We start from the raw sequence: 14,385 nt of genomic DNA on the forward strand, positions 1-14,385 counted from the left end.
TTCTACCGATATTGGTCTAGCGATCCATATCGCCGCTTCTTTGTAGTGATGTAGAGTAAAATTAAACCTATAGCCTAGGCCTAATAATTTTATTTGAATTTTTGAGTTTTTGTAATTTTACAGTTATATTTATGCCCCGTTTACATGTTATTTGTTTCACTGCAGTTACATTTCCAAGAAAGGAAGGTCTTTCACCCACACATTCTCACGCACATGTTACTCTCACTCACACATACCTAAGACTACAGAAACAACTAATATGCTAATTTTAATCACATAAGAATAGACGACATCATTTTTGTAAAATATAATTATATTATTTGCGTGTAAATAGTAATTAATATAATAACTTAAATTCACTTTTGATTACTTCGTGGTTTCTGCAAAAGCAAAATTGTAGCCTATTATAATAATTGAAATAGCAATGTTTAAATAATAATAATGATGATTTATTTTTGTTTTATAACAGAACTTGATATGTCAAGTACTTATGTAGGTATTCCTAGAATTATCTCTTAGCTGACTTGTTTTTATACCTCTACAAAAAACTATTCGTCTGCTAAAAATATTTAAATAAATATTATGTTCTAAAATTCATAATATGAAAACTCATTATAGTATTAAGATATTTTTGACAAAAATTGTTTGATCACTACTAGAAACGTGTGAATCAGTCATTATCGTGACGTATAAGTTATGAATACTTTACTGAATTTATACTTGTATAACATTTTGTATTTAGCAAAATTACTGACTCAAAAATATGTAAATTTTCAATATGTGCAATACGCAATCAAATTTTGTAATAAACAAAAAATGATACGCGATAATTGTGCGTAAATATATCTTACTGGCTAGTAATATACAATATTATATAAGACGATATAAAGTCAGCACAAAATTGTGTATATCCTTACATCTAATGATATGTATGCGATATAGGTTTTCCTTATTGCTGATACTTTAAAATTATCGATATTTAAATATATTTCTTTTAGAATTTCACAGCAACGTAACATTATGTTTCGTATCGTGAATAGAAGAGACATGACTAGGCCACGATATGTTATTTGTGAAACAATCTTCGATTTCTGGAACAATTCTTCTGTCAACATTATTATTGAATTGAACAGAGACAAAAATGGCAAAAAATGTATTTTGTATATTAGTCACACAAATTATTTTATTTGCCTTAGTTTTATAAGATTTGCTTGAATCTTTTCAATGTAATTATTGAAAAACATAAAAAGATATGAATAATTGATGCAAGATTCTCAACTTTTATTAAATATGTTTTAAGTGTGTTCCTTAGCTTAAACATAAAGGTGCTACCTCACCGAGAGCATTTACGTAAAATGTAACATTTTAGATTCGAATTTGAGCATTACATTACAATACTACCTCCCTGACTGACGAGCATTCGCGTGTAATGTAATATTATAGATTCGACTTTGTGCGTTCCATAGCAAGTTGACTTCACTGTCACGTAGCATTGATGATACAAGTTGTGTCAAGATATTACACATTGTATCATTACAAGGTGCGCATTGTAATGCTCGGCTCTCCTCCTTCACTGTTGTAATGCTAGACTCTGTAATGTTACATTACAAGCGAATGCTCCCGGTGAGGGGGCACCTTAAAGGTTCTTAAATTCACGATACAACATCTAAGAAGCCTCGCGTCGATCGCTCGACGATCGAGCTAAGATCAGCGACGATATTCTACTAATTAATTGAATTTCGGGAGAATTTGACACGAAATTGACTTAACTTACGATTAAATAATTGATCGGTTATAAGATCACTTAAATCATTTGCTAGTAATGCGGCCGATAAGAAAAGTTATTCTAAGCAGCGACATTGTAGTTGATATAATAAATAATGTAATGTGCCTTTTGTGTGTCTTCATCCTTGGCGTAAGTAGTATGTTTGTTTTGACAGTAATTTGTATATTTAATTTGATTTTTGCCATTTCGTAAAATTTTGTTTTTGTTTTCAGACGGATGTTTTTCAATAATTCTTTAATATTATAATATTTTCTCATAAGTTGCTCAGTATAATGAACTAATATTATAGTTCCTGCAAAACCATGGTTTGCAAATGAATTATCGTTTTAATATTCTATTGACTTGTACTTGCCGAAATGACACCATCAACACATTGTGCGTCATTAAAAAAATGTGCTTCATGTCTATGCTATTGTACTTTGCAGGCTACACGCTAAAGGTGAGTTCGCATTAGACGAGGAAACCGCAGCGACCTAACGTGTTACGATACCAAAAACGCATATATATATTATGGACCGAAATGCTACAAAAATGTTTACGTTGATTGTCACGATTTTGTATAAAATATGTAGGCAATTCCTTAACGTTTCGCATACTAATAGGTGGTGTGATTTCGCATATCAATTGATTATTTTCAGCGCGTATTTTGTAGACAATACAGTAGGCAATGATTCCGTTGTTTTGTCGTTCCATCGCTTCTCTCGTCTAGTGCGTGCTAACCTTAAAGAATACATCTATATACAAGTACACTACTCCCATTACGTCGCAACTTATACTCCAAGCCAAGAATTATAATAACTTTATACACTCTTCAATTGACATGTCGGGCGCGTCACGATTTCTTGTACAATTATAGATACTTTGTGTCTGCGTACGTTGTCTATCTGGTCTTCGTGATGAGTGTTGGTACTTGATTTATAATATTCAGTAGGTTGAATTAGAGTTGAAGCCAAACAAGAATATTATGTTACTTATATGATGGCACAGAAATATTCCTTGTTCGTTTGTACTAATGTACACACACGTCTTGTCACGATATATTTACTAGTAAAAGAATATATTGTATGTTATCCTCATATTATTATGATATGTAATAGTTTTTTTTTGTTAATTGATTTCACACAAATCTCGTTTGAATTATATGTGTATACTGGTACCAATACCCATCGAAGAACCACTGTGCTCTTTGAAATAAACACATTACAGCTAAACAATACAACCACAAACACTTACATAAACCGAAATAACTTACGCTAAAGACAAAAATATTACATCTCCTTACGCTAGGGTGAATCAAAAGATTCTGATATGTTTCGTTACTTGGTTGCAACTTATCACAAGTTGGTCTTACCTACTAATTGATTTACAATTGATATAAGTTGATTATGCATTGACATTACTTACTTTATTGCTAACATTCTAGGAAGATAATTAATCTTAAGATATCTTCGAGGTTATATCTAAAACACCATTTACACGATAAGTGTCGTTTCGACGATGAAAAATTAATGACACGTTTTGTACAGAATATACATAATTATTAATCGATAGATCATGTTCGAATTTGTCGCAAGTGCCTTTTCAAATTAATATCTTAGGCCCTCACTAATTCTATGGTGCAAAATTAATTTACTTTACATGCCTATTTAATATGTTGTAGTATATGATATATATACCATACCAAATTTTATACATAATATGTCCTCTAACAATATTTTTATATTTTGTAACATATTATATGGATTTTATAAACTTCTGTGTACTCTAAATTTCACAAGATTCATTCAAAAGAATCCAAAACACTACCTATCATAAATATATTAGAGAGAAGGTAACATCTTTAAGAGTATCAACAAGAAATTATTCTTTATACAAAACATCGACATGCTCCATAATTTTGAATACTAACTTGTAATATTACGGAATATAATAATGTTTTGTATATAGCCGCGCTACTAGAATAATCACAAGCGAAGTGGGAGGCTAAACGTCGCCAGTCTCGGCTCAGTGATCGAAATTCTAGAAGACATTTAAAATTACACAACAAGTAAATTCAAAATATAAATAACAACACTGATAGCTCTAGAAGCCTTGTCGGAAGGGGTTTCTAACGGGGGCCGGGCCGGGGGCGGGGGCGGGCGCGGGCTGCGAAGGGGCGGAGGTGCTGGCGCGGAACGGGTTGCTGGCCGTCGGCTGCGGCTGGGCCGGCAGCTGGCGCGCCGGTGGCTGGCTGTAGCTCTCCTGCTGGTAGCCCTGCTGGTCGTAGTTTTGAGCATAATTCTGGTAACTCTCCTGGTACTCGTATGTGGTCGCGTTATCCACGTTGGACTCCTGCATGCCCTCGTTTTGACCGGAAACACTGCTATACTCTAGGTGATTCTTGAATTCACCGTTCACGGGTCTCTGGTCCTGCATAGTGTACGTCTGGTACTCCTTGTCAGGCGGGTCGGCCATCAGGATGTTGGCCTCGTTTTCGAACGGCTTGAAGTCGTAGATATGCCTGAGATACATCAACACGGGGGCGTACAGAAGATTGCTAAACGCGATCAGTAAATTCAGGGCGGTGAATCCTATCGCTTCCACGACCTCGCCGGCTATGATCGGTCCTACGGCGTAAGCGAAAGAGTACGATATGTCGGCTATGGCGTAGATGCTGCCGTAGACTGAGACGTACCGAACGTCGACCAGGTACCCCAGAGTGGGGAGCAGGGCCGTGTCGATCAGCGCAATACCGAAGCAGATTCCGCAGATGGGGAGCATCAGCATTTTGTAGGAGTTCGCGAATGGAATGATGAAACAGCACAGGCCCTCCAGCGCCAGGCCTCCGGCGGCCATGAGCCACTGATGCTGGGGATATTGTTTCGCCATCTTCACCGTGATGATGACCCCCAGGACGTGCGGGAAGAATGCCGGCAGCCAAATCATCCCGATCTTCCAATTGTCTTTTGTTAAGTTATCCTCCATCCAGAACGATATGGTCGGCTCGAGGAAAGCCAAAGCCACGTTCGACATCATCAGGGCTCCCGCGCATACCGCGATGTACGGATCCATCAGCAGCTTCCAAATCGGCGTCCCGGCCGGTTTCGGGGTGTTAGCCTCTTTAATTTGAGTCTTCAGAGGTTTCATGACGAGCAACAGCATGAAGCCGTCGATTAAGGATATGAGAGCTAAAATCAGAAACGGGACTTCTTTTCCCGCAAACTGGTACAACGCTCCACCGAAAGGCGGGGCGACCAGGCAGCCGAAACTGATAAACGCGAGAGCTATACCCAGGGCTTTCGATCTCTCAGCTTCCTCCGTGAAACGATCGGCTATCATCGCGAGACCCGCAGTATCTGCGAAGGCCGATCCGACGCCCTGAAGACTCCTCGCGAAGAACAACATACCGTAGCTCCTGCCGCAAGCGAAAATGGAGGTGGAAAGAAACATGATGATGAGTCCGATCATCATAGGTATGTCGTATCCTATTCGGTCGATTAAGGCACCAGAGAATGGGTTGATCATCAGCTGCACGATCGCTTTCGAAGCGAAGAGAACGCCCGTAGCGGAGTCCTGGCCCTCGTGGGACGCGGGAATGATTTTAGTCGGTATTATAGTTCTGTTACCTTCTATGATGGGGGTCAGCGTCACGACGTGATCGTACCCCGCCTCACCCCACGCGCCGATGTACCTCAAGTAGTCGGGGATGATCGGCACGATGACCATGTACAGCATGTTATCTAACAGGAGCGCTATGCACACTATCACCAGGATGATCTTCCGCTGCGACGTCGGCTCCTGGATCTTCTCCCATAGTATCTCGCGGACCTCCCGCACCTCCAGATTGACGACGGGGATGACCGCGGCGTCGATCTTCTGCCAAATGGTCTGCGGTCCCTCGGCCATGGTTGCGTTTTGTGTTTCGTCCGTTTATCGTTCGCTAGTATATACCATCGTCCACCCTACGACCTCGTCCCGTTCACTGATCATTCGTCTCGCGAAGACGGCCGCAACCCTCGTATGGGACTTCGGAACCTGACAACAAACAGAAATGATCACTTTAATATCATTTCTCGGTCGAGTGGGAAGGCTCGGCGGCGCGAGCGTCAAGTTTCAAAAGGAATTTGAGTCGATCTTTGTTTCTGTTGGTTGACATGGTTCCTCTATCCCTTTGTACGAACAGATCCAAGATCTTCGATTGCAAAGACGATTCAGAGTCCTTTTGAACACTCCACTACAAAACAGACATACACAATTACTTTCATATTATAAAAAATACAATAAGTAACAAAATAAAAAATAAAAATGATATAATTTTTCATGATAAAGTTGAAAAGTACCACATAAAGTACTAGTAGATATAATATTATTATTTTCTTATTTTCACCGATAGAACGCGTCAACGTATGGTGTAGAAGGCGCCGTAGCAACTAAGCTACGGCCGCTACGAGTTCTACGAAAGATGTAAAAGGCAGGAATTATGGTGTCATTTACGATGTATAATATTATTGGTTTAATATATCTTAGTAAATAAGTTAAGAGAATAACATAATTAGCATTTCATGTCGTCTGGCTGTCGTTAATAGCTGTAATGGGTGCGGTGTTTAAGCAAAATATCGGTAATTCGGTGTAGGGGAGACGGGGCAAACGGGCCCAATCCAATTTGCGAGACGTCATTATCTCGGCGTGTACAAATCGAACGCTCTCAATCATGGAATTGAATATTTATGGTTTTATCTTCAACAAGAGCCTACATTTTTATGGCACTTGCTGTGTATTTTTCTGTTTTTCCTTGACTTTTTTGTTTGGTTTGAAATTTTTTGCGAGATTCTTCCCAATTTAGTTAAATATTTGTATATTTTGTAGCATGATCGTGAACTTACACTACTTGTTACCCGACTACGGCAAAGCAAAAGGTGGGTTATGATTTTGACAGGCTATGTATGAATGTATGTATGTATGTATGTATGTATGTATGTTCATCTGTCCCCTCGTAACTTCTAAACTACTTATCAGAATTCGACAAATGACATATCATTAGAAGCGTCTTAATTGTCCGCTGGTTATAGGCTACAATATATATATATATATATATATATATATATATATATATATACATGTACGCAAAATTGCAAAATTTATATATAAACTTATATATAAACAACGTGTGACTGGGTTTTCCAAACATGAAAATGTATTTCTACATAGTGAATATTGCATACTTCAGAATAGTATTGTATGACATTATTGTCAATTTACAACGAAGGCATCTTTGTAGAGTCTACTGTGTCCATTTACTTGCAACTACATTAGCAACTTTGTTCAGTTCAGTATTCTGAAAATCTTGTTTTATACTTTTTCCGCGTCGTTTTTTGTCGTAGTTGGGTTTTAATTTTTTCACTTCTTATTATGTAATTAAGCATTAGAAGCACTTATTTACGATATAACATAACATATTCCAGAATATGATCTATGTGTACCCGTTGTCTGGTTCAAATTCAATATTTAATCGAAATTTTACCAGATGATGAAAGAAACTCAATCCTTAATCTCAGGTAGGAAGCAGTACAAATACAAGGAAGTGCCCTCGGGCTGAGGGGAGACTGGGGACCCTCGATGCCGCTAACGAGCTACGTGACCGAACTAGCCATTTTACGCACCATCAGATGAAACAGGGTTGGATTATTTGAGGACATTTTGGTAAGCCGTGCTTATTTTAACCTATCCGTTTGAAAGACACAGTGACAGAATTCTTTTGTTTTAGACAGCACTCGGTTTAATCCATTCATGACCACCGTGCCAATTTTGGAACACTTTGTTTTTAATTGTTAATAAAAAATATTGACATTAGGTGAAAAAATCTTACTTTCCAATAAACTTGAAAGTGTTGTCGTTACAAATAAAATTAAATAGTTTCGTTAAATATTATACATTTATAGCAATATTTGGCTAAAATATGCTTTCGGATGACACGTCGAGGTAGTTACCTGTTTGTAATTATTATATTTTACACGTTAAGTATATCATCGTAAATAGACATTATTCTTCAAATACAATAAATATATATTATATCCTATAAGCACATAACAAGTTTTTTTCAAATCGTTTTTTACCATTTTATAGCAACTGAAACGTTGCTGTACCAATTTTGGTACACTGGCAACATGTATACTAAGAAAAAATATTTTTTTCCATTGTTGTGATGAATCGCTAACGATTTTATAGTGTCATTAACAGCTACCGTGGGATTGAGGAAGCGCTGAAAACGATTATCTAAGGTAGTGATGATGCCTTGAAATAGAAATTGACCATCATTTCACTGGAATCCTGTGTATTTATTGACAAAGTGGTTTTGATAATAGATAAATTTCATCAACCTTGCTAAATTTTCAGGAGAAACTGGAGTTCATAACGTTGGTACTTTTTCGGATTCTGAGGATAGCGGTCAGGCATGATGAACCTGCAGCAGGCAGCGAGTTGAGCTTGTCTTAGATCTAATAAGATTCAAATTACCGCTAATGTAATAGCAGTACATACGATTAGCCTAATTGATTAGTGCTAAGTGTTACTTCATGGCAAAGTGTACTCCTTATACTCATACTTATTCAGTATCGCATAGCCTATCACTAAACTAAAAAATAGCAAACTTTTTTAACAACTACTACAAGAAACCACAGGGATAATGTGGTTAAAATGGACCAATCAATATTGTTGTATAGAATTGGCATTCATTGTTGAAGTGTTAGCACATAATATATAATCGCACACATGATTGACATGAGCTTATCCAATGCGTGTCTTATACATGTTCAGCATAAAGAAGGTGCAATTGACAAGTTATTATTTCATCAAGGCAGAGCTAGATTTTACCTCCTATAATGATCTCGTCAACGTCCTACTCGCCCACTAGCATCCAAAATCGAAAAACTTCGTGTCAAAAGTACTTTCAAACCGTGAATATTAGATTGTCCGTCATAATAAAAGTCCAAGAGCTTATAAAAAATGAAAAAAGGTGTTATTTAATAGCCTAGAACACATTTTGTGGAAATTTTGTGTGGAGACTGGAGATAGTTTGTGTCCCGGGAAAGGGTACACAGGATACCTTTTATCCAGGAAAAATGTACGGTTCGCGTGGGATTAAGGAATTTTGACGCTACAGAGTTGCAGTCATCATCTAGTTGTAAATAAAAACAACCAAAGCGTATTACTTCATACTATGGCCTAAATATACTTTAGAAGACAATAACATTTTATGGTTTAAATGAACAAGTAGCTTTTGAACTTATACCAAATGTTGCCCGCAACTTCGCTAAGCCGAAAAAATACCAAAGTCCGTGGAAATCAGTTAAGCAGATTAAGTGGACAGACAGCTGACAGACATACTTTTACGTTTGGAACGAAGTTCCTTATCGCGTGTTCGGCGTAGAGGCTAGATAGGCTAGACAGAACGATATTTGACCTCGACACTTTTTTATTAGTACCTGCATGGTACGTACGTAGAGGGCGTTGATAGTATTCCTGTGCGTCAAATAGATGGCGTTTTTTGAGAATAAACCGACGCGTTGTTATTTTAATATTATTTTGGATAAAACCTCCCGTAACCTCACGAATGTATACAAAATGTTGACTCAAAAGTGGCTATTCCAGATTTTATTACAACAATAATAATTGTTGACATGTAACTTAGTGTAGCGTGTAGCTCGCAAGGTTTTTGTTAAGAGCCATAAAAATATACTTAATCTGATAGTTATAGTTAGCTCAGCACGAAATTTATTTCGGTCGCTCTAGATTTTCTTACTTATTTACTTTTTAAATATTGTATATTATATTCACTTCTCCTCGCATATAAAAATTACGATTTAAAATTACAATATGACGTCATAAAATATTATCAATAGCGTCGACTCTAGACGTCAGGAGCACCGGCATAATATTATACTGGGCTATATTTCGGAACACGAAATGTCATGACATTGACATTTCATAAAGACACAAAAAGAATTAATTGTGTAGCTACTAAAACTATTTTTGATGCGTTATTATATTTAATCTGAGCTAGACAATTAAAATGGGTAGTTGAGGTGATCGAATGGAATAAAGAATTACTTTCCTTTGAAATAAGTCAGATAAAAGTGAATTAAAAATCGTAATCATTATTTCTATAGTACCTCGCGCCTTAATACCATGAATTCAAAGGGCTTTCTTAAAGTAATTCAAAGAGTCGTTCCACTTTATCGTCCCGTGCCCTACGTGATATAAATATAAATAATTACTTGCCCCCGTGGCCCTGCGCCCTGCGCCCTGCGCCCAGGAGCGCCCTAAATGGATTATACAGAAGGTAAACAGACGTATTAAAATGAAATGAAATTGCAATTTCTATGGGCGAGCCGCACCCCGATTGCACACCTGCAGGAGGTTTTGTATGCAGTAAAATGTTATGGATAAATATTAGGCATGCGCAATTGAAAAAAATAAGCTATTAAAATGACTTATTCCCGTGAGAAATTGGAAAACGAGCAACAGAGTACGCGTGTTACAGAAGTATGTCCAAAATTGTAACGGCGGCGTTGTGACGCAATATTATTATTATTATTCCGAACTTGTTGACGCAACCTTGAAATTTCAAGTTTAACGCTAAGTTTACTTACTAAATAGTTAAAAAAACGCAGTAGTACCCAAATGACAATCATTTATTTTTATTACTCGAAACTTGAACAGCACCTAAAAATATATTACGTTACGATGTTACGTTTGGACACCTTTATTGATTGATACAATGTTTTTAAAGAATTTGCTACTCAATTACTTAAAATTGTAATATATTATTTAGAAATCTTTTAAAATGATAAATAAATAAAGATAAATAATTATTAAAAGGATAAAAAAATATATTTTCAAAAAACTACTTAATAAAATGATTCATTAGACGATATCCCTTGCCGGTGTGCAGTCGGCGTCTTCAAAGGGCAGGTGGGCTGGGGTGAGGTGATATAGGGTGCGGTCCCGGGGGAGGGGAGCACTGACCTGTCTACCATAAAACCCCCAAATAGAGTACAAGTCAATTTCAACTCTGTCTATATCGAGATTGAGTTTACTTTCATTTGTCTGGATATCATAAAACAGTTGTTAAAGCTTATTCCGTTCTACATGTTAGTCCAAATGGTCCTGAATAAAATGTTGCTATAGATATTTTCTTAGAAGAATATTGTTTTAGAGATTGATACTTACTTATGTAGGTGATAAATACCTGCGGGTCTTAATTCTAAGCACGTTATGATGCACTGAATCTATAATTTAATCCCATATTTTTTTGTTAATCTAACTTCTCTGTCAAAATTTTAGAATGCAACTTGAGTAAAAACTGCTGGCACTATCAGCCAAAGTCCACCAAAAAACAAAAAGACGGTAAAAGCTAAATAGGTTAATTTAAAAGGGCATTTACGATACATTTGTAAGTAGTGGCTTAATCGAGTAAGCCGATTTTCGAATTTTTTGGAAGGAGTTTGTCTACTCTCTATCTAGCGCTTATGATTGCCTTATGTAAAAACATCAAGCAATAAATAAAGCTGTGGAATAGATCTTGTCGAAAAACAGCAAAAACCGGACATAAGTAATCAAACTTGTTATTTTATACACCTGTATATTTGTGATATGTCTGATGCAATATGACATACAAGGTAATTCATTGTAACTAAACAGAACACAATACTGGGGGACCTTTTGTTCTAATATTGACATATTATTGCATCAGACAGGCGTGGTCTTTGTTCAACGATAACTATAGATGTCTAACGGCCGTTCCCAATATTTGATCCATCTCTGGTTTTGCCCTACTAGAGATAGGAATAGCTCACAATTGACATAAAATATATGTCCCTAATGTCTAATGTGAGCTATTCCTATCTCTAGTAGGGCAAAACCAAAGATAGATCAAATATTGGGAACGGCCGTAAGTAATTAATAATAATACTCTCTCTAAATTCTAATTAAATAGTGACTAGGCTATCGTTATGTAGCGAAAAACGTTACTATAGATCTACCAAAAAACATTCTTGATCATCATTGGATAAATTTTTATATTTGTATGTTTTACACACAGAATAAGCCGCTATAAGGAGAAAAAAGGATCAACATGTTTTACCCCTGTATTCCTTGGGTCAATTTATTTTCTAACTTTTTGCCATCAGATTCCGGTAGACCTATAAGTATTACTAAATATTAAAAATACTTCATTTATGTCATATTAATTTTATAATAACGCACTTGTAGAAAATCAAGAACAATTATAAGAAAGTTCCTCGGCGGCACTATGATTTAAAAATATATAGTCATGATTAAATATAACTAAACTCCCGTCACAAGATAAGCAGAAATTGCGCGTTTGAAATATCCATTTATTACATATTTTTTAAATATTAGAAATATTGATAAATTGAAACTTTTATGCACACGTCATACACAGTATACACCGTTATGTGATGATACCAATATTAATTTCAAGCAGTTAAAGGTCAACTCTACTTCTCTATATCCGGTGACCGAACGCTTAATTTAAGCAAATGCGAGATATTTTTAAGCGTGTAGGGCGATAGGGCACGAAGGGCCGCTTGACCTTTGTGTCGCTAGAAGGCTCAGGGCTCAGCCCTCAGTTGTGAAGAGGTTTCGAACGCAAATTCAGGCGGGGGGCTTTATAATTGGACAGAAATCCACATTTATTTGTATTCGGAACGAATCATCGGAACATAAAAGGATGAATAAAACGCTTGAATAAATGCGATTTTTAAGCGTTTGTGAGCGTCCATTTTGGGTTTTCTGTGTTTTATTGTTTCGTGTGTATGATATAATTAATATAAAGTTATACCGTGTTTTGTAAAACTGTAAAAAGGGATCATTTGTAACTTGTTTTTAGTGTTGTAACATGACGTGTAACATGTAATAGAGATCAACGAGACCAAATCACACATGCAAAAAATTCTGACTAGAATGACTCAATTTCAATATATTTTGTTTTATTAAGTACTGAAAATCAGCAGAGAAAAATGCAAAAAGACTAACCGCTGCACTCAGTGACTAATATTAATTACTTAACGTAATTAAATGAAGAGTTTAACAGTTAATGTATTCGGCTTCAAATGTATTAAAAATAAATATTCACAACTTTTTTGACAGATTCTCCATACTTGATCTGTCAAGTTAATTGGTGGTTAGCCTATTCATCCCTTATTAGGAAGTGGTAAAACAGGCCCTAAGTAATATTTGCCTCCTCTGAGTGCGCCGGTAAGTACTTTAACTGTTAAACGAGCGATTTCATAAAAACAGCGCTTTAAAAATCTTGCTTGTAAACTCAACTGGAAAAAAAATGTGTTTCAGTGAAAAGTGTGAATAAAATAAATTGGTTTTGTACACAGGGCTAAGGGCGGGTGGAAACTGGATTATATTGCCGGGCCCTCGGGACTGCCCTGCAGGGGAGAATGGCCTAGGTCAATCTCCACGAGTTTGGGATAAGGCGCGAATAACTTTTGTCGTTTGCTGTAGCCAAATAGGATATAATTTAAAAAGTTTCGTGCAGAAGATCGTACATAAGCCCTCCAACTCCTAAACTGTCGTCGTCGGTTTTCGTTAGATCGGGTATGTAGAATTGTTTATGGAGTAAGTGTGTGTGCAGTTAACACACTTATCTTTCTTCCTATATTCAGACTAGTAAGATATCAGAAAACCGATGATAACATGAACTGTGGAGGTTATTTGACATGTCTGTCATTTTGTCGAAAGAAAGGCAGGCAGACATATTTCACATTTATTATTATATTATAACTATGAATTAACGTTAATAGATACTAACTGCCACATGATACTCAGACTCAAACATTATTTACTTAAATGCTACGAATAATAAAAACTAAGGAAGAGTAACTGTGTCAAAAATGTTGTCCGCGAGTCTACAAAATATGACCCGAATACATGCATACTTTATGCATGTATTCGGTACACAATTTTGTGTTTTTATACAAGTGACAATGTCAACGGCTTTTTTCCTAAATTTGTATGTTAGTGTTTCGTAGCTATTGTCATATTTTAGTGTGCGAAAAAGAACCAAATTCAAAACGGTTGAAGTATGGGAGTTAGGTTTCCTTAGTTTTTATTATTCGTAACTTAAATGTAATTAATTTAAAATTTCGACATAAGCCTCATACATTATCAGTCAAACTTTTCATTAATTTGAAGGTTAAGAGGATACACCAGGGGCTAGAGAAATGAAAAAAAAGTACGTGTAATATCTATAGCTGTCTCCCTTACCTCAAGCCTATACCGCAGAACGCGATAGAGACAACTGCAGAAAATCAACGATTCGTTGTCCCCTGATTCCTTCTCCAAAACTTAACCGATTTAAGTACTTTTTTTTATTAAACATTAAAGAAAGGCTTGAGCTGTGTCCCTATGTTTTACTTTTTCTTGAAAAATCTAGCCAAATCTGTTTTCTGGATGTTTGAACACAGCGGAAAATCTGGCCATATTTTTGGGTTTTTGAACGTTCATATCTTATTTAATAATTAAATTGTGAAAAAAAAAGAAAACATAGGGACATTGTACTAGTGACCGTAGATATTCAGGAAAAAAAA

The 14,385-nt window shown here is 36.2% G+C and overlaps 1 protein-coding gene across 3 annotated transcripts in view; it reads right to left on the bottom strand.

Moving 5' to 3' along the window:
- LOC121740204 (vesicular acetylcholine transporter-like) overlaps positions 1–14,385 on the bottom strand; it is an 89,367-nt gene that overhangs the window by 50,868 nt on the left and 24,114 nt on the right. The window contains exon 2 of one of the 3 annotated variants that reach the window (XR_006037608.1): positions 2,938–5,800. The exons of 1 other annotated variant lie outside the window; for it this stretch is intronic. Coding sequence is in view for 1 of the 2 variants with exons in the window: in XM_042132840.1 (XP_041988774.1) it covers positions 3,869–5,671 (1,803 nt within the window). In the remaining variant the exon portion in view is untranslated. Of the gene's footprint in view, positions 1–2,895; positions 5,801–14,385 lie in introns of those variants that run through there. One more of the 3 variants, XM_042132840.1, reaches the window with a different exon arrangement.

Source organism: Aricia agestis, chromosome 3 (assembly GCF_905147365.1).
Source record: "Aricia agestis chromosome 3, ilAriAges1.1, whole genome shotgun sequence".
NCBI lineage: Eukaryota > Metazoa > Arthropoda > Insecta > Lepidoptera > Lycaenidae > Aricia > Aricia agestis.